At 39.4% G+C, this 27,854-nt stretch overlaps 1 protein-coding gene across 4 annotated transcripts; it reads right to left on the bottom strand.

The window, feature by feature from the left end:
- Positions 1–1,232: 1,232 nt before the first annotated feature.
- On the bottom strand, positions 1,233–27,629 carry ZNF527 (zinc finger protein 527). Of its 4 annotated transcripts, none has more exons than XM_059382905.1 (5): positions 27,446–27,629; positions 24,047–24,121; positions 18,546–18,672; positions 17,861–17,956; positions 1,233–3,636 (listed from the first exon to the last, which is right to left on the bottom strand). In XM_059382905.1, the coding sequence occupies exons 2-5, from the start codon at positions 24,077–24,079 to the stop codon at positions 2,066–2,068; spliced, it is 1,827 nt and encodes a 608-aa protein (XP_059238888.1). In that variant the 5' UTR covers positions 24,080–24,121; positions 27,446–27,629; the 3' UTR covers positions 1,233–2,065. The 4 variants fall into 4 exon arrangements, with proteins under 4 accessions (XP_059238888.1, XP_059238889.1, XP_059238890.1 ...); XM_059382906.1 differs by having other exon boundaries at positions 17,873–17,956; XM_059382907.1 differs by lacking the exon at positions 27,446–27,629 and having other exon boundaries at positions 18,556–18,672; positions 24,047–24,119.
- Positions 27,630–27,854: the final 225 nt, after the last annotated feature.

Here is a 27,854-nt window from a genome sequence, read left to right as displayed (position 1 = left end):
TGGCAGAAAGGCATGTTCAGCAACATAAGAACCAGATTAAAAAAGGAATCCAACAGTTCCACCATCACTGGTCATACTCAATAACCAAGTAGAAAGGGTTTTGCCCATGTGTTCTAAATGAATTAGTTCACATCCTAAAGAGAATTAACTGGGGGGATGGGTGAGCCTGGTGATGGGTATTAAGGAGGGAACGTATTGCAATGAGCGCTGGGTGTTATATGCAAACAATGAATCATAGAACACTACATCAAAAACTAATGATGTACTGTATAATGACTAGCATAACACAATAAAAATAAAATAATAAAATAAAATAAGTATTTCTAGACCCCTAGGTAATATAAGAAAGAATAAAGAAATGACATGGATTTTCAGCATATCAAGTGACATTTTAGTTAAATATAATGTTTGGCAGTGTTTTATAATTGTATTTTTTTTCTGTTCAAGGTTTGAAGTATTAAGTCATACTAAATCCATGGTTTCAGTCTCAAGGGAATCCGTCTTAATATTCAGGAAATTTTCAAATTTGTATTAGATAAAATATAAATTGACTAATAAAGAAATTTTAAGAGTAGTAGTCATTGCTTCACTCCACGCACACATACAAATCTTTTACTCTTTCTTAATTCATTTGTTCTGTTGTTTTTACAAATGCTTTCCAGACAATGTCCAAGATTCTAACAGCTCTAACTTTTTAAGGTGGCCCCATTATCATATCATCAGTTTACCTCTCTATACCCACTCATTTACAATAGGAATATACTGCCCTATACCCTCCTATTCCTCATTACTGTGAAGAATGGTAATAACTTATAGCCTAAGAATTCTAGGCTCTAACTGTTTCACTTTTACTATGAGTTGGAAATGTCCCATCCTTTCTGTCTGCTGGTAATATCTTTGTCTGAATCTCTAGTTCAATGAAATTATCCATAAACTTCTTAAGCCAAGCTTACAGTCTCCCCACAAAAGAAAACCTCATTTACAACTCTATTATATTCTATTACACAATATGCTTAAACCCATTCTGAAAACAGAAAATCAAATAATTCCTTTAAGATGAGGAGCCATTCATTAATGTGACAAATCCGTTATTCTCTTAGCCTGCCACTCTTTCTTTAAAGGCCTATAGTGAGTTGCCACCACAAATGATTTTACTTCCTTATGGGAAAGCCTGTGAAGGAGTTTTACTAGGTGAATTTTAAAAAATTTATCCTTATAATGAGTCTAACAAATACCAAATTAATTTTTATCAACAAGTAAAACATAATAATTCTCTCAGCTTCATGAAGGCTGTGTATTCAACTTCCAAATACTTGTTTGTTTACAGAGTTTCTCAGGATAATTGTGCCATAAAAAATTAAGGCTTTTTCAAATGTACAGCAAACATAGGGTGTATGAATCAGGACTGTAATTCCAAGAGGCAGTAATCCAATTCAAATTAAGGGGAAAAAAAAAAGGAAATTTATTGGACCACAGAAATTAAAAAGTAAAAGATGGTATAGACTTCAGGCATGACTGAACTCAGAAGATCAAACAATGTCATCAGATTTGTCTCTTATCTCCATTTACCTCTGTGTTAGACTGATCTTGGGAAGGCTTTCCTCATGCGGTGACCAAAAAAAAAAAAAAAAAAAAAAAAGCTATGGTGAGTTGTTAACCTTAAAAATCCTTTAAATCCATGAAACTTGCAATTCCAGGGGAAAAAATGATCTTTTCTTATATCTGTAATAATGCCCCCCTAGTGTTTTAGTGGTGCAAACAGGGCCATCTTCCAAGTCCTTATTAACCAGACTGTGGCCAGCCTATGACCAATCCACTTCTCTCCCTAATAGTTTCATCAGAATAATTTGCACTAAGGGCGAGGTAAGTTTTAAATGGGGCACAGAATAGATCCAAAAGTAACAGATGTCTATGATTCAGGCTATTTCAAATAAAGGATGCTCATAAACTGAAGGCTTCTCCATATTTACTACATTCATAGAATCATTAACCAAAGAATTCATTGATATTTATTTAATAAGGACTGAGTGGTGACTAAATGTTTTCTTTCATACACTTGTTACAATCAGAGAGTTTCTCTATTATGAATTTTCTGATGTCGTCTAAGGGCTGAGGCACAGCTAAAATTATTCCCACACTCGTTACAATGATAGGGTTTGTCTCCAGCATGAATTCTCTGGTGTAGCCTAAGGGACAAGATCTGATGGAAAGCCTTCCCACATTCATTACATTCATAAGGTTTCTCTCCAGTATGAATTCTTTGATGTTGATTAAGGTATGAGCCACAACTGAAGGCCTTCCCACATTTGTTGCATTCATAGGGTTTCTCTCCTGCATGACTTCTCTTATGATGAATCAGAACTAAAGCATCACTGAAGGCTTTCCCACATTTACTGCATTCAAAAGGTCTCTCTCCGGTATGTATTCTATGATGTCGATTAAGTTGCGAGTCAGTCCTAAAAAACTTCCCACATTTGATGCATTCATAAGGCTTTTCACCTGTATGAATTCTCTGATGTTGATTAAGGTGTGAGCGATAGCCAAAAGTCTTCCCACATTCATTACATTTAAAGGGTTTCTCTCCTGTATGAATCCTTTGATGCAGAGTAAGGGCGATGCGTCTGCTGAAGGCTTTTCCACATTGATTACATTCATAGGGCTTCTCTCCAGTGTGAATTCTCTGATGCTGATTGAGGTGTGCGCTCTGTCTGAAGGCTTTGTTACATTCCTTACATTCATATGGTTTCTCTCCTGTGTGAATTCTCTGATGTTCAACAAGGAAGGCATAACGGCTAAAGGCCTTCCCACATTCACTGCATGCAAAAGGTTTCTCTCCAGTGTGGATTTTTTGATGTTGAGCAAGGTGTGCGCTCTGTCTAAAAGCTTTGTTACATTCCTTACATTCATATGGTTTCTCTCCAATGTGAGTTCTTTGATGTTCACTGAGAAAGAAGTCATGACTAAAGGCTTTTCCACAGTCATTGCATACAAACGGTTTCTCTCCAGTGTGAATTCTCTGAGGTTGAGTAAAGAATGAGTAACAGCTAAAGGCATCATCACATTCACTGAATCCACGTGGTAATTTTCCAAAATGAGTTGTTTGATGCTGAGTAAATAATGAATGGAAACTTAAGAGATTCGAAAAATCACTACTTTCAAAAGGTTTCTCCGCAGGACGAATTCCTGTATCTTTACTATGGTATGTACTCTGGTTGAATTCTTCACATTCATTATCTGTCAAAGAGTCCTTCTCAGCAGGTAATCTTTTACGTTCAATTAGGACGGAATTTGGGGGAAACATTTTATCATAAATGCCAAATTTATGTACTTGCTGTACTGTGGGAACTCTCTCTTGTGGTGAAAGTACTGATTTCAAGAGAACACTTCTCTCAGAATTATTATATTTTTTGTCCATTTTCACAGCAGAGATTTCCTTAAGGGCTGTCACTTGCCTGAAATGCCTCTCCTTTTGTTGATGCCGCGCAAATTCACCCTCATATTTCCAGGCTTCTCTGAAACTGGAATATTCAACGTCATAACTTCTAAGTCTTTCCTTTACCATCCCCTGGGATATTTCCTCTTCACCAATGTACCATTTTGGAGATAATTCCTTGATTTCATACCAAGACTCCCAGTCTGAAAAATATCAAGAAAGCAAATGTGTCCTTTTTGCCTCTGTAAGGAGAAAACTGTTCTAGAAGAAACTAAAGAATTTAATTCGGGGGATGAGGGAAGAAAGTACATGGTTTTGACACCTTTCAAATATGGCCAAGCAAATATGAAAAACATACAAAGAAAGAACAAAGAATGAAGAAAGCTGATAAAGGAAGATATACGTGTTGGCGATAGGGAGAAGGTGACAGGGGAAATGTAAGGGATCAAGATGCAGACAAAGCTCAATGCTGAAAAGATAAGGAATTGAGAAAAACTGACTAGATCATAATCACAGTTTCCCTGCCTCTAGTCTTTCAAGTCTCGAATCTACTCTGCACTATCTAGTCCTATTCTTAAGACTAAAAGCTCCATGAAGGCAGGGATTGATGCTTTACCTCTTTTTCTTCTTACTATTGTATTTAGTGCTGAGGACAATGGTAGCATTTTGTTAAGTGAATGAATGCTGCCAGAAAGCGCAACAACTTTTAAGATTTTATCAGGGACCAGAAAAAAAAGTACTGTGGGCTTTTTGGTTGTTCCTGTTGTTATTGTCTAGAAGAAATCTGAAGGTCAGCTTTGCTCATCATTGAGAGAAAAATGCTGCCTACTAAATAGAAACTTGATACTTTCGGGAGAGGGTATTGTTGAGATAAGATGGAAAGAAAATTATTTTTTAAAATATGATCTCAAAGTGGCATCTGGGTGGCTCAGTCAGTTAAGTAAGTGGCTGGCTCTTGACTTTTGGCTCAGGCCATAATCTCAGGGTCCTGGGCTCAAGCCCTGTGTTGGGTTCTGTACAGAGTCTGCTTGTCCCTCTCTCTCCCCCTCTGCTTCTCCCCACACATTCTCTCTCTCAAATAAAAAATCTTAAAAAAAAAAAAAATGATCTCAAAAAGAGGAAAATGAGGGGCTCCGGGCTGATTCAGTTGGTGGGGCATGCAACTCTTGATCTTGGGGCTGTAGGTTTGAGCCCCACATCGGGTATAGAGTCACTGAAAGGAATCTTTAAAAAAAAAAAAAAAAAGGAAAATGAGAAAGTCCTTTTCGTGTCACACAATAATCAGCCAATATATTCAATTATACAGAATCGACTATTATGCACCCAGCATTTAGTAGAAGGGAAAAAAGTCTGAGACATGAGTCGTTTTCTCTCTCTCTCTCTTTTTTTTTTTTTAAGATTTTATTTATTTGAGAGAGAGAGAGCACAAACAGGGTGCGGGGCAGAGGGAGAAGCAGACTCCCTGCTGAGCAGGGAGCCCCATGCGTGGCTCAATCCCAGGACTCTGGGATCATGACCTGAGCTAAAGGCAGACATTTAACTGTTTGAGCCACTCAGGCACCATTTTCTCTCCTTTTGTTAGATGAAACAAACAAACAAACAAACAAACAAAAACTTGGGGGGCGCCTGGGTGGCTCATTCAGCTAAGCATCTGCCTTCAGCTCAGGTCATGATCCCAAGGTCCTGGGATCAAGTTCTACATCAGGTTCCTTGCTTAGCAGGGAGCCTGCTTCTGCCTCTCCCTCCCGGTACCCTCCCTGTTTGTACTGTCTATTTCTGTCAAATAAATTTTTAAAATCTTTTTTTTTTTTAAAGATTTTTATTTATTTATTTGACAGAGAGAGATCACAAGTAGGCAGAGAGGCAGGCAGAGAGAGAGGAAGGGAAGCAGGCTCCCTGCTGAGCAGAGAGCCCAATGTGGGACTCGACCCCAGGACCCTGAGATCATGACCTGAGCCGAAGGCAGTGGCTTAACCCACTGAGCCACCCAGGCGCCCCAAATTTTTAAAATCTTAAAAACAATTTTAAGTACGCTCCACACCCAACATGGAGCCCAATACAGGGCTCAACTAACAACTGAGATCAAGACTTGAGATGAGATCAGAGTCAGATGCTTAACTGACTGAGCCACCCAGGTGCTACCCTTCTCTCTTTTTTAAACTCTAAGGAGATAAAACTTGTACATATGAAAATTCAGTTTGACACACAATGAAGGACTGGTTAATATGATACAGATTATTAGCAGTATAAGCGTCAGGAAAACAGAAATCGAAACTCACTAATTTAGTTAAGGAATAATTCCTGGAGAATCTGAGCTTGATTGTCAAGGCTATGATCATGCTTCCAAAATGCAGTGGTTATTCCAGTAACAGTCATTTTCATGTTTTATTTTGTTTTTTAGACAGAGAGAGAATGACAGAGAGAGAGCATGAGGTGTTGTGAGGGGGAGACGGAGAGGGAAAATCTTCAGCATGCTTCATGTCCAGCATGGGGCCTGACTGGGGGCTCAATCTCCTGACCCCGAGATCAAGAGTGGGACACTTAACTGACAGAGCCATCCAGGCCCTCCTCATTTTTACGTTCTGATATGCATGGAGATTATTTTAGAATTGCACATGTTAGCATTACATACATAGTCTTACATACATCCATAACATAGTCTCTTCCATAACAGCATCCCATCTGTTGAAAGAAAAGCCACCTGCAGGCCAGGTCAGCACAAGTTGAAAAACAAAGAATACATTATGCATCTGTATCTTTCTTCTTTCCAATACACCCTCCACCCAGGGAAAGCCCCATCCCTACCTACTCTTCCTATGCATAGCCATGGATTTTCTCTTACTTTGGGCTCTATCTCAACCAAGCCCTGAGAGGGATTTATTCACTTATTCTGTTAGGTCTACACTGTTGTTCTTTTTCTTTTTTTTTTTTTTTTGGCAGAAATTCATTATTTCCTCACGAACTCTCCTAGAACCTTCTTTCCTATATTCATCACCCAGGGCCACTGTGTTTCCTCTTAGCAAGAATAAATCTTTTCTGTATTCCAGGAAAATGGCAGCTTTATAAAGTACCTACTGTAATGCTGAGTAAAAAAAAACTGATGGGAGAAAACTACAGACATTTTCCAACATCAGGTATTCTGAGATGCCTGGAGCTCCAACAACTCTTCAGGGGGAAAAAAGAAGAAGACACTCTGTACTTAGGCAAATGAATACTATCAGGGAAGGAATTCCATATAGGGTATTCCAGGGGACAGTATAGAGTATAGCCTGGGAAAGTACAGAACAGGAAGTATGGTATATGTGGAAGACATATTCATAGTGATCGGAGTCCAGAAACACCTAAAGTCAATGGTATTAAGGTATTATGGTGGCATTCAGCAAGAAAGAAGAGAGACAATTCACCCTTATCAGTGATTAAGGGGGAAAGGGAAGTTATGGATTCAGGCAAAGTGGAAGAGATTAAATAGGCATCCATGTGTCACACTGGAAAAAACACAGGGTTTGGGGTCATAGGTGAGTTTAAATCCTATTTCTTCAACTAGGGAGCTAGTTATTCTACCTTTAACAAATTAACAAATTGATTACGCCATCTCTTGAGCCTCAGTTTCTTAGTAGGCAAAATGAGATGACCTTACAAGTGTGGTATAAGAAAAAAGCATACATTTAGGAAACAGACGTTCGTTATATGTATTCAGTGACACTTACCATAAAATGCAGCAAATTAATAGGGATTTGTTAAGTTATCATTACACCTACACCATTAGTAGTCTCAGAAGTTACATTTATGTTCAAGAAAGGATTATGAGGGGCATTTGGGTGGCTCAGTCAGTTAAGCGCCTGCCTTCAGCTCGGGTCATGATCCCAGGGTCCTGGGATCAAGATACACATGGGCTCCCTGCTCAGTGGAGAGCCTGCTTCTCCCTCTCCCTCAGCCTGCTACTCTGCCTACTTGTGCTCTCTCTGTCAAAAAAATAAATAAAATCTTAAAAAGGCGGGGGTGGGGGTGGGGTGAGAGGGGCGCCTGGGTGGCTCAGTGGGTTAAAGCCTCTGCCTTCGGCTCAGGTCATGATCCCAGGGTCCTGGGATTGAGCCCTGCATTGGGCTCTCTGCTCAGCGGGGAGCCTGCTTCCTCCTCTCTCTCTGCCTGCCTCTCTGCCTACTTGTGATCTCTCTCTGTCAAATAAATAAATAAAAAACTTTTAAAAAAAGGGGGGAGGGGGAATTATGAAATAGACTGATGGTCAAATGACAAGACAAACAATGGGAGAAGTAAATCCTTTGGGGTTAAAATATATCCAGGCTGGGGTGCCTGGGTGGCTCAGTCGGTAAGTGTCTGCCTTTGGCTCAGGTCATGATCACAGGGTCCTAGAATCGAGCCCCACCTCAGTCTCCTTGCTCAGCAGGAAGCCTGCTTCTCCCTCTCCCACTACCCCTATTTGTGTTTCCATTCTATCTCTCTCACTCTGTCAAATAAATAAATAAAATCTTTAAAATCTATCTATCTCTCTATCTCCAGGCAATTAAAGATGTGTAATTTCCAACTGATTATAATCTATAAATAGACATAAGCTAAAAATCAAAGTCTGATCAACTTTGGAATCCAATCAGAACTGCACAGAAAGTAGTAAGCATAGTAAATATAACTTGGCAGAAGAAAAAGTCTTACTAGACTATAGAATCTCCCTGGAAGATTTCCTGATGAAGTAAATAATCTCCTGGCAGGAAACCTAGAAGATTCTACTAGAAAGTCTAGGAAAAAAGGACAGGACCTAAAGAGAAATCTTAAGAAGAAAGCCAAAGCCCAGAAAACGTGTTTCCATGAATAGCCTGACCAATGATCCACAGATTTACAGATTGGATCTCTATCTTTAAAAAACTGTATAGAGCTATGCTGTCCAATATGGTTACATATGGCAATTTAAATTCATTAAAATTAAAAAAAAATAATTCAGTTTCTCAATAATACCTAGCCATATTCCAAGTGCTCAACAGCCAAATGTGGCTAGTGGCTACAAAGCACAGATATAGAATATATCCATCATCACAGAATGTTCTACTAGATGTCACTGGACAAAGATCCAAAGTAACATGACAAAAATCTTACAGTTGAATGAGGAAAATACAGAAAAATAGGGGCATGAGTCAGTTAAAGGGAGAGAGAAACAGAATAGAGCTTTGGGGACGCCTGCGTGGCTCAGTTGGTTGAGCAGCTGCCTTCGGCTCAGGTCATGATCCCAGCGTCCTGGGATCGAGTCCCGCATCAGGCTCCTTGCTCTGCCGGGAGCCTGCTTCTCCCTCTGACTCTGCCTGCCACTCTGTCTGCCTGTGCTCGCTCTCTCTCTCTCTCTGACAAATAAATAAATAAATAAATAATTAAAAAAAAAATAATAGAGCTTTGAACAGAGAAAATGAATAGTGGTCAGAAATATCTTATAAATCTCAGTAAGCTGATGAATAGGAAAATAAAGAAAGGCACCTGGATTTAGCCAAATTAGAGGGAGCAAATGCCAGACTGCAAGTGGTAAGACATGTAAGAGAATCTGAAGTAAAGGCAATGAGTGGAGATTATAATTGGTATAAAAGCAGTTGGAAAAGAAAAGGTAGTATGGTGTACAGAAACACTGAAAAGATCCTATGAAATGGTATGAAATTATTTCAAAGGAGTTTTTTCAAAGAAGATTTAAGTAGATAAAAATATAAGACATAACTGTATAAAAAGAAAAAAATACATACACATGCTTGCTTACCCCAACATAATTTGTATCAGGTCAATTTCAATCAGAATTCCACAAGGATTTTACCTCTGAACTTATGAAATTATCTTAAAGGATGCATGGCATAGGATGAGCAATAATATAAAAGAAAATTCTAAAGAAAAAAGTTTCTAGAATCAGTAATAAAACCTAAGCATTGCATTTTATACCCTCCTTTCATTAAAATCTCTAATGAAAGGACTCAATGAAGGCAATTTGTAAAATTCTCTTTAATTATAGGGAAATGTCAAAAGAAACACACCTGAAGCACACAAATTTATAGGATCCAGTGGAGAATAAGAGTTTCGTCCTCTACCCCTTTCCTTCTTATAACCATCAGTTTGTTCTCCATATTTAGAAGTCTGATTCTGCATTTTGCTTATTCATTTTTCAAAATTTAGATTCCACATGAGTAAAATCATATGGTATTTGTCTTTCTCAGTCTTATTTCAATTAGCATAGTACCCTCTAGAGGACCATCAGTGTTGTCACAAATGGCAAAATCTTATCTTTTTATGACTGTGTAATATTCCATTGAGTATACATAGGCATCTTACTTCTCTATTTGTCTGTCAATGGATACTTATGTTGCTTCCAGATCTTGGCTATTATAAATAATGCTGCAATAAACATATGGGTGCATACATCTTTTTAATTAATGTTTTTGTTTTCTTCAGGTATATACTCACTGATGGAATTACTGGATCATATGGTATTTCTATTTTTAATTTTTTAGGCATCTCTATACTGTTTTCTGTAATTTCTGTACCAGTTTACATTCCCAATGGCAGCACACTACAGCTCCTTTTTCCTCCACATCCTAACCAATACAATGTTTTAAGTTAAAATTTTTTTGAAAAAGCAAGTTGTAGGGGCACCTGGGTGGCTCAGTGGGTTAAAGGCTCTGCCTTCAGCTCAGGTCATAATCCCAGGGTCCTGGGATTGAGCCCCGCATTGGGCTCTCTGCTCAGCAGGGAGCCTGCTTCCACCCACACACACACTCTCTCTGCCTGCCTCTCTGCCTACTTGTGATCTCTATCTATCAAATAAATAAAATCTTAAAAAAAAAAAAGCAATTTGTAAACAGATGCATATAAAAATTGTGTGTGTGTGTGTGTGTGTGTGTGTGTGTGTGTGTGTGATCTGTCCAAGGGAAATTCTAGAAAGATATAGATCCAACCATAAACAGTAAAGGTCTTTGGATGGTATCTCAAGAGAAGAGTATACTTCCTACTCTATTTTTTTAAAAAGATTTAATTTATTTATTTGACAGGCAGAGATCACAAGTAGGCAGAGAGGCAGGCAGAGAGAGAGAGGAGGAAGCAGGCTCCCTGCTGAGCAGAGAGCCAGATGCGGGGCTCAATCCCAGGACCCTGGGATCATGACCTGAGCTGAAGGCAGAGGCTTTAACCCACTGAGCCACCCAGTCACCCCTCTATACATTTTTTTAAAAGATTTTATTTATTTATTTGACAAGGAGAAACACAGCAAGAAAGGGAACACAAGCAGGGGTAGGGGGAGAGGGAGAAGCAGGCCTGCTGAGCAGGAAGCCCAATGTGGGGCTCGATCCCAGGACTCCAGGATCATGACCTGAACTGAAGGTAGACACTTAATGAATGAGCCACCAGGAGCCCCTACTTTATACATTTTTTAATCACTTGAATATTTTCTAATAAATACTATTTCTATTCAAAGGAAAAAGGAAAGGGGCATCTGGCTGGCTCAGTCAGTAGAGCATGAGACTCTTGATCTCAGGGTCATGAGTTCAAGCCCCACACTGGGTATAGCGATTACTTTATAAAAAGAAAAAAGAGGGCACCTGGGTGGCTCAGATGGTTAAGCATCTGCCTTATGCTTGGGTCATGATCCTGGGGTCGTGGGATCAAGTCCCATATCTGGCTCCCTGCTCAGTGGGGAGACTGCTTCTCCCTCTCCTTCTCTCTCTGTCTCTCATGAACAAATAAATAACATCTTAAAAAAAAAAAAAGAAAAGAAAAATGGAAAAATGTTATAGAGCAGCCCTAATATTGGTTCTTAACTGTACCTTTTCAAAACAATCTGCATCTTAATTGATTTGGAAATCCCTCCATGTGTCTTTCCTATGAGATTCCCTCCTAGGTATGTTCAGGATGAAAAAAAAATTATTAAATAAATAAATAAATAAATAAATAAACAAACTTAGGGCTACCTGGGTGACTCAGTCAGTTGAGCATATGCTTTTGGCTTAGGTCAGCATCTTGGGGTCCTGGGATCGAGCCCTGTGTCAGGCTCCTGGCTCAGTGGGGAGTCTGCTTCTCCCTCTCCCTCTGCCCCTACCCCTTACTTACGTTTTCTCTCTCTCTCCCCCTGAAATAAATAGACAAAATCTTAAAAAAATTTTTTATGTCAATACAAATAAAACTACTCTATTCCAGAATGGATGAACCATAATTTTGGTAACTAGGCATCTTAATAGATTTTTGCACTCCTAGCCCAAAAGCTGAGTTACTTGCTTGCCAAAATTTAGTTGTGTTCTCAACCTCATTAGTTCATTGGTTGAGAACCACATACTTTAACATTGAGTTAATAAAATGCATGCTGAAGAGAGATTTTAAAAATTTCTTTTGAATATAGTTGAAAGTTTTACATTAGTCTCAGGTGCACACCAGAACACACCTAGTTAAAACTTGCCACTTCTGGCCAAGGACTAAACACTGCAGGCAAGGAGAGCCTCTACAGATGGCTGGCCTGAAGGACAGAGCAGCCAAAACACAAAAGCAGAGCACAGAGCACACACCAGAGACACTCCCCAAAGCTCCAGGCCCCAGACACTCTTCTTCATAAAGACATTACTCTCAGGAGCAGGAAATATAACAGGTTTTTCTAATATAGAAGAAGACAGAGATTTAAAATGGATTTAAAAAGGAAAGGAAAGGAATTCATCCCAAAAGAAAGAACAGGAAAAGGTCATGGCCTGAGATCTAATCAAACAGATATAAGTAGTATGCCTGAAGAAGAATGTAAAGCAACAATCATAAGGATATTAAAAATAAAATGTCTCATGTGTGTATATATTTTATGATCCCTCATGACAATCTTTTAAAAAGAGTAATCACTTATAAATCAAGTAAGCAGCTTCTACAGTATGTTTTTGCATGCTTTTATGTTTCTTTTTAAAAAAGATTTTATTTATTTATTTATTTGAGAACGAGCACACACACATGAGAGGACGGGAGGGGAGGGGCAGCGAGAGAATCTCAAGCAGATTCCATGCTGAGCAAGGAGCCCCACATGGGGCTCGATCTCAGAACCCTGACTGAGATCATGACTTGAACCAAAACCTAGAGCTGGACACTCAACTAACTGAGTCATCCAGGGGCCCATTTTATATTTCTATAAGATATATTTCTAAAAGAAGTATTAAATAAAACTATAAATGTGCATATTTAAAATATTAATATCCATTGTCAAACTGCCCCCCAAGGTAATTTTTATCAATTTGCATTCCTACCAGAGCATAAAATACATGTCTTCAGACTAATCTATACTGACTAAAATTTTTGTCCCTATAAGTAAAGAGTACCTCATTATTTATAACTTGCAATTTTCTGATTGTAAACTAGAGCATTTTCATAAATGTGTATGTGTACTGGCTTTGCATTTTGTGGTTTCTTCTTTGGTGAATTCTTTATTTGTATTTTTTACACATATTTTAATTGCATTAGCATTTTCTTTTAAGTAGTTTATAGAAGTCCTTTATAAATTTAGGGTTTTAAGGCTTTACAGTATTTTTTTCCCCCTTGATCATCACTTTCTTTTTCAAGTCATCACTTTTTATTGTCACATGTCATCTTCATTTACAGTGCTTTCAATTAAAATTTTTGAAAACATGAAGTCAAATATCCCATTTTTCCATTATGCAGTCTGGCCTTGATATACATTTTAAGAAAGACTTTCCAAAATCCAGTATTATACAAATACTAACCTCAACTTTTAAGAAAATCTCTTTACACGACTGATTTAAAATCCAGCCACCTTGTTGGGGCGCCTAGGTGGCTTAGTCAGTCGTTAAGTGTCTGCCTTCAGCTCAAGTCCTGATCCGACGGTTGGATCAAGCCCTGTATCAGGTTCCCTGCTCAGTGGGAAGCCTGCTTCTCCCTCTCCCACTACCCCTGCTTGTGTTCCCTCTCTTGCTGTGTCCCTCTCTGTCAAATAAATAAATAAAATCTTTTAAAAAGAATAAAAATAAAAAGCCACCTTGTTATCAAATATAAAGTTCTTGTATATACTTCTGAGCTTTCTCTATTGTTCCACTGATCTCCTTCACTACCCTTATATCAGACTGATCTCCCCCATGGATAACAGGCTACATTCTTTAATATTAAAAATTAAATCAAGCAGTATATTTAATGAATAATACACATAACCATGTATGCAACTCAGAAATACAAAAATAGTTCAGCAATAGGAAATCTTCACTATAAGTTCTTACAGAATTTTTCTTCCATAAATTTTATGAAAGAAAAAAATGTAAAGGAAGAGAAAAAAAATAATTGCCTTAAAAGATGCTGAAAATATATAAAATCCAAAAGCTTTTCATGCTTAAAATATATACACCCATAGAGCTAGGAACAGAAAAAAATAGGCACATTTAAGTGAAACACCTGAAAATGTCTTGTAATATCAGAAAGAAAAAAATTTATAGCAATTATTTAACATAGATTTGGAAACTATAGTTGATAAAGTAGAAATGAAAATAAGAAAAGGCAGGAAAAGGTAACTAAAAATGGTCAAGACTGAGACGTACTCTTACAAAATAACTTTAAAATTAAAGAAAGAACTACTAGGAGACCAGAACAAAATATAAAGCTAATAATACATAAAGGAAAATATCAAGTTGGTATCAGACTTTTTCATAACACTATTCAACATTAATATTATACTATAATAAACTTATAGAAAGAACGAGATAGAACCTGGGAAGCTTTTATTTGTGTGAACTCTTTGTGAGGAAACTTCTAGAGGACAAACTTCAGGCAACCAAGAGATATCTAGAGAAATCTCAGCAAAAGGACCTCATGGAAAACACAATATATTTAACTGTAGAACAAAGATGAAATGAAAGGCTGGGACAAAAGTGACAGAAAGCATGTAAATATAATATGCCTTGACAATATAAAAAGTGTACAACTAACAAAATTTAGGAAGAGAAAGTAGGAAGTAAAACAAGCCTACTAACTGACTCATCTATACTAGGTAAAGAAACAAACTCAAAGGCTAGTTTTTAAAGTAACAGAAGGAATAAATATTGTCTACAGAAACAGAGCACTATAAAACTGGAACAAAAGAAAAAAATTCCTACTTATTACAAAACTATAGTATTAAGTAATCAAAATAAAAGGCTAGAAAAATAGATAAATAAATGTCTTTTTTAAAACTGTAAAAACCATGGGGTGCCTGTGTGGCATTAAAGCCTCTGCCTTCGGCTCAGGTCATGATCCCAGGGCCCTGAGATTGAGCCCTGCATCGGGCTCTCGCTCAGCAGGAAGCCAGCTTCCCCGCCTCTCTGTCTGCCTGCCTCTGCCTACTTGTGATCTCTCTCTCTGTCAAATAAATAAATAAAATCTTTAAAAAAAAAAAAACCTGTAAAAACCAGAAAATGTCATATAAAACAACAACACAGAATTAAGCGCAAACATATAAGAAATGTACTGGACTCTCACCTATAAAATTGAAAAATGATATTCAGATTGGCACCAGAAAAACTCAATTCTATACTGTATGTAAATGTCATACTTAAAGTGATTTTAAAAAACTGAAAATAAAAGGATGAGGAAAGATCCCAAAACAGCATAAAAAGGCAAGAAACAGTTTCTCTTCTACGGTATTCATAAGAAAGGCTGCTAACATCTTGATTATAGTCCTATAAGACCCATTTTTCAACTGTTGACCTCTAGCGCTATAAAATGGTAAATTCATGTTGTTTTCAGCCAGTAAATTTGTGGTAATTTGTTACAGCAGCAATAAAAACCTAATACAGAAAGCAGTCCGCTACAACCTTTCTGGAAGGGCATTTGGCAATTCCTAACAAAACTACATACACACTCAGCAATCCTACATCCAAGCATCTATTCTGAAAATACAGCCTTGACAATATGAGAAAACATACATACAAAGTTATTACTGAAGTCCTGGTCCTAATTGTAAAATAGTGCAAATATCCCAGAAGTCCACACATCAATGAGTAGTTAAATAAATTACCATAACATCCAGATAATAGAGTATTTTGTAGCTGTTAAAATGAGGAAGATGTCGGGGCACCTGGGTGGCTCAGTGGGTTAAGCCTCTGCTTTCGGCTCAGGTCATGATCTCAGGGTCCTGGGATCAAGCCCCGCATCGGGCTCTCTGCTCAGCAGGGAGCCTGCTTCCCTCTCTCTCTCTGCCTGCCTCTCTGCCTACCTGTGATCTTTCTCTCTATCAAATAAATAAAAATCTTTAAAAAATTTAAAAAAAAATGAGGAAGATGTCCATGACTAATGGAGTGTATTTATAGTTAAGTAAAAACAGCAAGATGCAAAGAGTATGTACAGTATGCTACCCCCACCCTTTTTAAAAATATTTTGTTTATTTATTTGACAGAGATCACAAGTAGGCAGAGAGGCAGGCAGGGAGAGGAGGAAGCAGACTCCCTGCTGAGCAGAGAACCCAATGCAGGGCTCGATTCCAGGACCCTGAGATCATGACCTGAGCTGAAGGCAGAGGCTTTAACCCACTGAGCCACCCAGGTACCCTTTATGTAGCATACAAGGAGATACAATAAACTACATATATGTTGGCTCATTTGTACAAAAGAAACATAAAAAGGACAAATCTGAAAATAAAGAAAATAAAGAAATAAAGAAATAAATAAAGAAATAAAATAAAGAAATCCGTAATCTATAAGAAGTGGGTAAGAAAGGGGTAGGAAGACATTAGAGAACAGAATTAGGATAGTAGATATGAAGACAAACTAACATATTACTGAGGATATATTTTTCTATAGCTCTGATCCTTAAAAGCATAGTAATGTTTCAGATACAAAAATAAATATATAATTAAAACCAACCAAGTGTGGCAGGAACCCAAACAGAATACAAGTAGTAACAAATCTAAAAGAGCTAACTTAGATAACTTTGGAAAAGAGTATTTTGACTGAATACTGTAAGACTACAGATAGAAACAACCATATACAAATAATGTAATCTAGTTAGTAAATTTGTTTCTCACAGAAGAATAGCTTGGAAATTCTGAAACTACTTAATATGCATACTAAAATGGAACAAATAAGTAAATGCATTGTTTCTCATTGTCAGAAAAAGAAAGTATAGATAAGTAAAGGAGAAAGGCTAAACTAAACCCTGTGGAGTAGGACTAGAATAAAGATACTAAAATAGGGTTGCCTGGGTGACTCCATTGGTTAAACAACTGCCTTCAGCTCAGGTCATGGTCCTGGAGTCCCAGGATCAAGTCCCACATTGGGCTCCCAGCTCCACAGGGAGTCTGCTTCTCCCTCTGACCTTCTTCCCTCTCATGTTCTCTTTTACTTGCTCTCTCTCTCAAATAAATAAATAAAATCTTTTTTAAAAGGATATAAAAATAAACTGAGAATTTTAATATATAAAAAGACAGAAACAGATACAAATATAGAAATGTGAGTATACCTATGTGTATTGGGTTACACACACATATATTTTCCAGCTAATCTGCTGTGAGGGCCTCGGAACAATGACATTCTGGTAGCAAAGAGCACACATAGCACCCAGACATTGGTTTCTAAGCATCATTTCCCAATAAGGGAAACAGAGCTCCCAGGAGAAACAGCTGATTCAAGGCTAAGGCAAGGAAAACAAGATGAACCTAGAATACCTGGAACCAGGAAAGAAGGAAGTGCTCAAGAATGGATGGGGGCAGGTGCCTGGGTGGCTCAGTAGGTTGAGCCTCTGCCTTCGGCTCAGGTCATGATCCCAGGGACCTGGGATCGAGCCCTGCATCGGGTTCTCTGCTCACCGGGGAGCCTGCTTCCACCTCTCTCTCTCTGCCTGCCTCTCTGACTACTTGTGATCTCTGCCTGTCAAATAAATAAATAAATAAATAAAATCTTTTAAAAAAGAAAGAAAGTACTAAATTCTTACTTTCTTAAAAAAATATTGGATGAGGTCTAAAACTAGAAAGACAATTAAGAAACAGCAATATAAACATATTGCAGATTTGAAGGAAACATCCAAAATAAGCTGCAAAAGCAAGATCAATCCTTCTGAGAGGGAAATTGAGGAAGAAGACAAGAGACTGCCTATTTTAAGGGAAGAAGTCTTGTGCTCGCTTTGGCAGCATGTATATTAAGGGAATAAGTGTTGTAAAATTACTTGACTCTTTAAACAATGTGCTTGCACAACCCTGAAAACTTTGGTAAAAATAAAAACTCTAAAATATATCTGGAAATGTATACATTTCTGACCCTAAAAAGGAAAGAAGTGGGAAGGACTAAGATTCGGGTTATATGCAGAAGAATCACAAGTGTATAATTTGATAGCAATAGGGAGAAACCCGCCCCTGCCTAGCCCATGGCAGCCTCCTCAAGTGCAGGGTAGCCTTCTCATGACCTCTTGGCCTGCCACCATACAACAGCCTTCCTTGCCCAGCTCCCGGTCACTCACCAGTATACTGACCATCTGACATCTCTTTCTGCACCATCCAAGGTTCCTTCCCTTGCTCCAATAAGGAGATCATGTTGGGCTTAGAAATGGAGAGTCCTGTTTACAGGAGAAGAAAAATGAGAGCAAGAAAGAGACAAACAGGCAGACAATCAACTTGCTATCGCCTTTCTAGGACTCAATCTCAATCTTTTGTTCATTAGGCAAGAAAAGAAATTAGAGGAAGGGCCAGAGAATGGAATGATGCTTGTATGAAGGATGAAGATGAAGCTTCTTCTGCAGTAGTGGCTCTCAAAGTGCTAAAGCACCACCACCTAGGAACTTACTAGAAATGCAAAGTCTTGGGCCCCAGCCCAGACCTACTAAGTCTGAAACCACAGTGGTTCTCGAACTTTTATGGGCATCAGAATCATTTGGAGGGCTCATTAAAACCCAGACTACTGGGCCTATTTCCTGAGTTTCTGATTCTGGAGGTCTAAGGTGGGACCTCATAATTTAACAAATTCCTACCTCATTCTACAGCAATGGGGGCTACTCATTTCTAATTCTTTGGAACTACTTCAAATTATTCCCTGGGAACAGGAAGTAGAAATTCAGCTAAGCACTTAAGATGACCTAGATATTCCCAGTGGAGGAAGCAAAAACACCCCAGAGGGAAGATTCTGAATTACGGGGGTGACATCCTTACCAAGCCATACCAAGTTCCTGTAGTTCTCCAACATGACATCTCTGTACAAATCCTTCTGAGACGGGTCCAGCCATTCCCATTCCTCTTGGGAAAAATCTAGAGCCACATCTCTGAAGGTCACCAGACCCTGAAATTAAAAAAAAAAAAAAAAAAAAAAAAAAAAAAAGATCTCGTTGCCAAGTACTCCCATATGGTCCTAGCAGAAAAGATGAAATTTTGCCAGAGTTCAAAGCTCTAGGTGGCCTGAGGAAAATAATTACTAGGGAGCAAGTACATGCCCAGGCTTGTCAAAACTTTTGAGAGAAAGAGAAATATTAGAAACAGACTCACCCCTTGAAAATTTCACACTTGTGAATAAAAAGAGATGTACACACAGGAAAAAAATTACTTTATGGCCTGAAACATGAGTTTACAACATGAAAGTATGTCAACAAGGCTATTTTATGTTACATATACTATGTATCAAGAAATTCTGATAGTGATGATTCCTTTTTACTCCTCAAACTGAGATACTGAATGGGTTAGAATAGTGAGGGAAGACCTTGAATTGGGGTTTAACAATAGGGTATGGTCTGAAACTTAGATTTGATATATGAGGAGAAAGTTGTAAAAAGGTGTTCTGAAGAAATAATGAAGTATATGAAGTAATTTATTTATTTTATTTTATTTTTTCTAAAGATTTCACTTATTTACTTGACAGAGATCACAAGTAGGCAGAGAGGCAGGCAGAGAGAGAGAGAGAGAGAGAGGGAGTAGCAGGCTCCCCGCCGAGCAGAGAGCCCAGGGGCTTGATCCCAGGACCCTAGGGCCATGACCTGAGCTGAAGGCAGAGGACTCAACCCACTGAGCCACCCAGGCGCCCTGTATGTGAAATAATTTAGATAGAATTTTCATTGGAAGATTATATGAAAAATCCGGAAAAAAACTTTAATGTCAAAAAATAAGTTTAGGGGCACCTGAGTGGCTCAATGGGTTAAACATCTGACTCTTGATTTCAGCTCAGGTCATGATCTCAGGGTCATGGGCTGGAGCCCCACACAGGGCTCCACACTCAGTGGGGAGTCTGCTACTCTCCCTCTCCCTGCTCATGTGCTCTCTCTCTCTAAAATAAATAAAATAAAATCTTTTTAAAAATAAAATAAAGGGGCACCTGGGTGCCTCAGTCAGTTAACTGTCTGCCTTCAGCCCAGTTCATGATCCCAGGGTCCTGGGATCAAGCCCCACTCAGGAACCTACTTCTCCCTCCCACTCTGCCAGTCCTGCTTGTGTGCTCTCTTCCTCTCACTCTCTGTCAAAGAACTATATAAAATCTTTTAAAAAAATAGATCAATAAATAAAATAAACAGGTTAGCCTACCCCATTGGACTATGAGCTATACGAAGGGAAGGATCTCTGTTTTACAAGCTCTTGAATATCTGGTGTTTATAAAACCTGTCACATTGTAAGCAGTAAATATTTGCCACTCAGTGAATAAATGGTAAACTTTCCTGTAATACATCCATAGGAAGGAAGAGTACTCAAAGCTTAAAATGGCAGAGTTCCATTTTGCAGAGTATGGTCTCATTTTTTATAAAAAATCATGAAGTATCTATCAGTGCAGAGAACGGATCTAGTGCCAAAATCTCCGATGCTAGTCAAAAGCCAACCAGGAAGTGGGATCTTCTAAACACAGCATCTGCTGTATTAACTCTTTTTTGAGCATTGGTATATTTAGTTTTCTACTTTTTGAGCTAGTTTTTGTATTTTATATTTACCTAGAAAATAATCTCTTTTGCTTGTGCTTTCAAATTAAAAGTACACTGCTGTTCATCAAATTGCCAAAAAAAAGACAAATATGGTTATTCTACACTGCAGAAATACAGATGAACGTGGCTAGAGAAAAAAGCCTCATACAACTACATACAGTTATATAACTTTCGTTTGTCCCTCTACACTTCTCTGTGTCCTGGGAGGCTGACCTGTGTTGACTGCATTAAGAGACTCCCCGACCTGACCCCATTTTCAGTTGGGTTCAGCCACATGCAAGAGATGGGAAGGAGGCAAGTGAGGCACCATATTTACTCCCCTGGCATCCTCCTTACAGCACCACCCTGTGTGGTCTGTCTCCTTTGATCCTAGGTCACAATGCCTGTCAGAGGCCCTCCCCACTCAGATCTCTGTATCTCTGGGTTCAGGTCCAAGTTTTACTGTCCGAGGGTATAGCACTATTCTTTACAGTTCTCTATACACTGATTCATAACTTGGAAACACTTCCCTTTTGATTCTTGCTGGAGCCCTGACTGATAAACACACTGATCCAATGTACTTCTAGGATATGACCAGAGAGTCCACAAAAGCACCACTACACTTCCCCCAATAAATTCACTTTCCCATTTTCCTATGACTACTTCATAGATTCTGCCTCTCTCTCAAAATACCACCAATTCCTTCCCTGTTTTCACTTCGAACTTCCTCATCTTCTTGCTTACCACAGGTCCTTGCTAAACTGTATCTATACTCATATATTCTGTCTTCCCTCTGTTACTATGCATGAAACTCTAGGCTCCTATGACCATTCCCTCCACTGTCCAGGGAGATAACAGATATCCCTCTTATATTATCAGTATTTTCCACTTTCCTAAATGATTTTTATTCATATACAAACTGATACAGTATCTTTCATCTTATGGACAAATTCCCTTCCATAATTCACTGTAGTTATTGTCCAATTTCTCTACTCCTCTTAAACACAAAATCTTCCAAAGAGTTGTTTAAATCGACAATGTCTAATAGAAAAACAAAGTAAACCTCATATTAAAATTTTTCAGTAGCTACATTAAAAAAGTAAATAGATTTAATGATGGAAACAAATAAGAATAACTGCTATATTTATTGACCAATTACTACATACCAGTAAGTGGTATAAGACACACTAATGAGCATTTTACCAATATTATCTTAAATCTCATTGTAAAACTTGTTAAAAAAATAAGAAAAAATTATGAACCCCATTTTACAGTTTAAGTTTACATTTTACAGTTTAAGACCAATTGTCATGCTGAATTACTAAGTTACATATTGCAAAAAGAAAAAACAAGGTAAGCAGAAATAAGTAAATTTAGGGGCGCCTGGGTGGCTCAGTAGGTTAAGTCTCTGCTTTCGGCTCAGGTCATGATCACAGAGTTCTGGGATCGGGCCACGAGTCAGGCTCCCTGCTCTGCCAGGAGTCTGCTTCTCCCTCTCCCTGCTCTTGTGTTCTTGCTCTCTCTCTCTCTTTCTCTCTAAATAAATAAAATCTTTAAAAACAAAAAAAGAAGCAAATTTAATAATATAGTTAACCCATTACATCTAAAATGTTATTTCAACATGTACTCAATGTTAAAATTATTAATGAGATGTTTTACATTCTTTTTTGTACTGAATCTTCAAAATCTGGTATATATTTTATACTTATAGTACATCTTAACTCAGAGCAGTCTTATGTGGCTACTGGGTACATTATTGGACAGCACAGGTCTCCACTCATCTCTATTCTTACCTTTTAGGCCCACTATTCCCTTGTGATCCCACTGCAATGCTTTCATCCCAACCACTCTATCAAGTTGCTGTTGTCAAGAATATCAGTAGCTTCTATGTTACCAAACCCAATGGTCAGTTCATCTTCCTCACTGTCTCTCAGAAGAATTTAATTTAATTGATCATACCCTCTATGAAACACACTGTACTCCTGACTACCAGGACCCATACTCTTCTGGTTTTTCTTTTACATCAGTCCTTCTCAGTCTCTTTTGCTGGTTCCTTCTCTTCTTTTCAGCCTCTAGATACTGAATACTCAAAACTCAGTCCTTGGGCATCTTTCCTATCTAACTCTCAATCCTATCCTCAAGATAATCCTATCCTGTCCTATGGCTTTAAATACACTAATGCTTCTCAAATTCACATCTGCAATCCTGACTCCAGGTATATAATCACTATTGCACTTGGATATCCAACAGGTCTCTCAAACTTACTAGATCAAGAACTCAAGTTGTGTTCCCATCTCATCATTCTGCCCTGTCTTTCCACCTCAGTAAATGCTAAGGTCATTTGCACAGCTGCCCCAGGTCAAAAATTTTTGTAATTATCCTTGACTTTCTTTCACACTCCCAAACCAGTCCCTGGCCAAATCCCTTATTTTCTTCTCCAACATATACCCCAAACCCCACCAGCTCCAATACCACCACAATGGCCCAGGTAGCTATCACCTTCCAGGTGGACTACTGCAGTAGTCTCCTGACTGATCTCCCTGCTCCACCCTTACTTCCTTTCTATTTTCCTTTTAAAATAGAAATCACATTAAATCACAAACACTCCAATGACTCTCCTTCACCCTCAGAACAAAACTCAAAGTTCTGGTCATGAGTTTCAAGGGTCCACATAACTTGTTCCCCAGCTACTCCTCTGCTTTCACAGTGCTCATTCCCCTCTGAGGATACTGGCTCAATGATATTCCTAGAATACATCAGACATCTTTCCACCACAGTAACTTCGTATTTGCTATTCCTTCTCCCTTTAAAAAAAAAAAAAAAAAAGATTTTATTTATTTGGGGCACCTGGTGACTCAGTCGGGTAAGCATCTGCCTTTGGCTCAGATCATGATCCCAGGGTCCTGGGATCAAGCCCTGCATTAGGCTCCCTGCTCAAAGGGAAGCGTGTTTCTTCCTTTCCCACTCCCCCTGCTTGGGTTCCCTCTCTTGCTGTCTCTTTCTAATTAATTAATTAATTAATTAAATGATTTTATTTATCTGTTTGACGGAGAGAACACAAGAAGGGGGGAAGGCAGAGGGAGAAGGAGAAGCAGGCTCCCTGCTGAGCAGGACCCCGGGATCGTGACCTGAGCCGAAGGCAGACACTTTACAGACTGTGCCACCCAGGCGCCCCTTCCTTCTCCTTTTTTTAAAAAAAATATATTTTATTTATTTATTTGACAGAGAGAGAGATCACAAGTAGACAGAGCAGCAGGCGGGGGAGTTGGGGGGAAGCTGGCTCCCCACTGAGCAGAGAGCCTGATGTGGAGCTCGATCCCAGGACCCCGAGATCATGACCTGAGCCGAAGGGAGACGCTTAACGACTCAGACACCCAGGTGCCCTCTTCCTTCTCCTTCTAAAGCTCTTTCCCAGATCTTCACAAAACCTCCCCCCTACTTTCACTGAGGGTTTTCTTTGCTTAAATGTCACTTCCTCAGAGAGGCCATCCTGGACCTTCTTATTTAATAGGACACTCAATAATCACACCTCTGTCCTTTATTTCATTTGTACTGAATGGCAGCACAACAAATCATGATCCATCTAAAGAGGATAGTTGTTTCCCATCACATATTTCAGCACAGCACTGAGTGAAAAATGATTTGTAGAGAGATCATAAGTAGTTAAGAGACAGAAGAGATCAGAGTGCTCACAGGGCTATTTCTGACTCTCTGAGGTCCCAAAGTCCAAAAAAATGAGGGGGGATTTCTGCAAACAAAGTGAAAACATCAACTTACCTGGGACATGGCTTTACAAAGCCCAACAGCCATCCTTCTTTCCTTCTTCAGTATTCCCTTTTGGAGAACAAAGTCCTGAGAAGAGAGAATTAAAGGGGAAAAAAAAAATGGCAGACCACTGTGGGGTGTGTGGACCTGGCGATTCACGGACCTGTGCCCCTGGGGATAAAAATATATGTTTATTAAAAAATAAAAAATTAAAAAAAATGGCAGACCAGCCCCATGCTGCTGACCTGAGATTCACAAAGATAGAACTCTTGTCCCTTTAAGGTCTCCACAGCCTCCTTCCAAGATCTCAGAAAAAACCAGAGCTGAATTTAAGCCCTAAATTCCTGATATTAAGAACATGTAGCCTCAACTCAACAAAATCTCAATGATCAACAATGGTGGTTTATGATCTGACCCCTGACTGCCCCTTAGACTTCATTTCCTACCCTCAGCCCCCTTGGCTCATCCCACTCCAGGCACACAGGTTGCCTTACAGTTCTTCAATCACTGTGCACACTCCTTCTTCAAGGCTGTTGCCTTTGCTTTTCCTTCTTCCTGGACTCAGGAAGGCTCACTCCCTCTCTTCACATTCCTATTAGTGCTCAATTGTCACCATATCAGGGGAACCTTCCTGAAAATTCTATCTAAAGAGAATTTCCCTTCTCTTTCCCTTATCCTGATACATTTTCTTAGCATCTGACACCGTTGGACTTATTTTTTTCTCTTTATTGTTGTCTCCCCAAACAATAGTGTAGGATCTAACAGAACTATGATTCATTTTGTTCACTGATATATCTCTGGTTTTAGAATAATGCCAGGTGTTAAAAAACATCTGCTATTTTTATATTATGTATATATTTATGTATTATTTTTATAATACCTTTGCAGGAGCTCAAAACATATCTGCTAAATGAGTAAATAAATCTTGCTGTGCCTCCTGTAATATAAATAGCAATGTTACACATGTATGTCATTATCTTAATCTTCACAAAACTGCAAAGATAAGTATTATTAACCCCATCTTACCAACAAGTAAAATTGAGGTTCAAAAAGCTTAAACAGGGGCGCCTGGGTGGCTCAGTGGGTTAAGTCGCTGTCTTTGGCTCAGTCATGATCTCAGGGTCCTGGGATCGAGTCCCACATCGGGCTCTCTGCTCAGCAGGGGGCCTGCTTTCCTTCCTCTCTCTCTGCCTGCCTCTCTGCCTACTTGTCCTACTTGTGATTTCTGTCAAATAAATAAATAAAATCTTTAAAAAAAAAAACAAAAAAACCTTAAACAACTAACTCAGTCCTAAGGTTAAAACTGCAATAAGACTTAAAAGCTGGTCCTCCTTCAAGAGCCTACAATGTCTGAACAAAATATTTAACATAACCTGGGGAATCATTGCTATACATCTACTAGAGAAGCCTCTTCAGAGCATGCAGATATTACCTTTATTACTTCACAGGAATAAAGCTTGAGGCAGGCATTGCTCATTTTTAATACAAACCAGTAACAAAGTGCACAGTCCCCTCAGGGCCAACATTTATTCATTCCGAAAATGAGCATAGTTGTGTTTGACCTAGAATTTAGGATACACAACTCCCTAATTCTAGGCTACTACTCTGCACTAGCCAACTCACTGTTTAAGAAATTTATTTCTGGGGTGCCTGGGTGGCTCAGTGGGTTAAGGTCTCTGCCTTCGGCTCAGGTCATGATCCCAGGGTCCTGGGATCGAGCCCCACATCGGGGTCTCTGCTCAGTGGGGAGCCTGCTTCCTCCTCTCTCTCTCTCTCTGCCTGCCTCTCTGCCTACTTGTGCTCTCTGTCAAATAAATAAATAAAATCTTAAAAAAAATTATTTCATTAGCACAATGCAGCTTCAAATTGTCCATAAAAGCCTTTGAAATCTGAGAGGAATCAATGAAGTATTCTCTGCATCTGGGAGCCCTATCTAGCAGCTGCATAAAAGAAATGCCTTTTTAAAATTTCTGTTTGCAAGTAACTGTGTACCGTTTGGGTAATGTTCTCCAAGTTTGAGATGAACATCGTCTCTGAAGCTGAATTTAAAGGCTTGGGTTTTATATAACCCCCAGGCACATGCTGACTTTCCAATCTTTCACTCATTGGCTACATGACCTTGGGGCACATTACTCCATCTCTCAGAACATTTCTTTCCTCACTGTCAAGACAGCATGAGCCAATTCCTGGCATAAATAAGTGCTACCCTTGTCCCTGCCTACATCCTATACACACATTTGCAAAGGAAATGAGAACAAACATTTTTCTTATTAACCGAGAAAGTCAGAACTAAAATTTAGCTCACTTGGTACATAAGGAAAAGAGTCATGGATCAGCCTCTCTGAGCACCAAACATGGAAGAGCTTTGACAAAGACAAACCTAAAATCTCAAACTCCATGGCCTAAGGAGAGAAAAACTAGGCTTTCAGATTAAGCTTTCCTCCCCAGAGACAGTCAGTTTGGGGATGGTCTCACTACAATGTCTTTAGACTAGGTCCTGTGACTCACAAGGGGAATGGAGGAAGAAACCCATATCCTAGAGATTCCTAGTCCAAGGTCAGGGACAATCCTCTCCAAAACTCTTAGAACCCAGGGTCCAAAATTTTTCATTCTCACAATATGGGAAAGATCAAGAGAGTTTAGTGATTAAAAGCAAGGACTCTGGAGCCAAAATGCCTAGGTTCAAGACCCCGTTCTGTCACTAAAAAACTGTCTGAACTTGGGCAAGTAATTTTAATATTTCTGCGCCTACTATCACACACTAGGTCCCACACAATAAAGCTTTCTGTCTCACGTACATATAGATAAAATTTCTCACCCAGTCACACACATACACTATCCACGGTCACGCAAGCTCACTTGTAATGTCAAACACCTATGCAGTGGCATTAACACAAAGACAGATGACACAATTACCCCAACAAAGAGACAGTCCCATGCAATCTCGCACACAGTGACATACCACACTAGGTCACTCAACCTGTCATCATTACTCAGACAAATCTATACCTGCAGAGAGAAGATGGACACAGGTACACAATCACACCTGCTGTCTTAGACATTCAAACACTGTTATATCCACAGAGACAAGTAGTCAAATATAATCTCACAAATTCATCGGCGACACACAGTGTCACACCCGCAGTCGCTCACAAACCCATATTCAGTAACACATAGTTGTACCTGCAGAAACAGACACGCACACACAGTTTTATACCTGAAACATAGAGTCGCACATAAGCACACATGCGGTGACAGACAAGATCACATTCTGTCACACAGCGGCCTCTCACATAGCTAGCTGGACAGTAACCCCAGAGGCACCCACCCTGGTCCAATCCCTGTAGCTGCGGTTCTACCCCAAGCCCGGCCCTGACCTCCGGCTCCCGCGCGCAGCCAGGCCCAACTCACCTCCCAGCGCGGCGGGCTCTGGAAACCCGCCCAGCGACTCGGGACCCGCGACGTCCCCTCACAGAATCCCTCGCGGGGTGAAGGTGAGCAGGGACTGAGGCGCGCGGGACCCCGAGCTCAGCTGGGGAAACATCCAGCTGAACTGGACGCCGCTCAGCTTTTCCTTACGAACCCCGCGAACCACGAGTCCCAGAACGCTTTGCGCCGCGGCCTTCTTTGCTGAACTACATTTCCCAGAGGAACCCAAGGCTCTCCTCTACTCCGCGCCTGCGCAGGAGGGTGTGTAAGTAGAGAGGTGTGTGCCATCGGAGTCGAGTTCGGGCACTCAGGGGTCCCTGGGTACCGGAGTGTGAGGAAACCGTGAAGCTCCGCGCGTGCGTGACTTCAGCGTTACTGAATGCTCAGGTGT

The sequence above is a fragment of the Mustela nigripes genome, chromosome 17 (assembly GCF_022355385.1).
Source record: "Mustela nigripes isolate SB6536 chromosome 17, MUSNIG.SB6536, whole genome shotgun sequence".
Lineage (NCBI taxonomy): Eukaryota > Metazoa > Chordata > Mammalia > Carnivora > Mustelidae > Mustela > Mustela nigripes.
The sequence above is the reverse complement of the archived record's forward strand: the minus strand, read 5'-3'. Positions and strand labels throughout refer to the sequence as shown.

Bases quoted from the DNA above. Each gene is read 5' to 3' on its own strand.
- ZNF527 (XM_059382905.1), bottom strand. From the start codon at position 24,079: ATGGCTGTTGGGCTTTGTAAAGCCATGTCCCAG. The intron at 18,673-24,046 runs GTAAGTTGATGT...TTTTAATTTCAG, and splicing joins TTTGTAAAGCCATGTCCCAG to GGTCTGGTGACCTTCAGAGA. The intron at 17,957-18,545 runs GTAAGGATGTCA...TCCTGTAAACAG, and splicing joins CAGGAACTTGGTATGGCTTG to GACTCTCCATTTCTAAGCCC.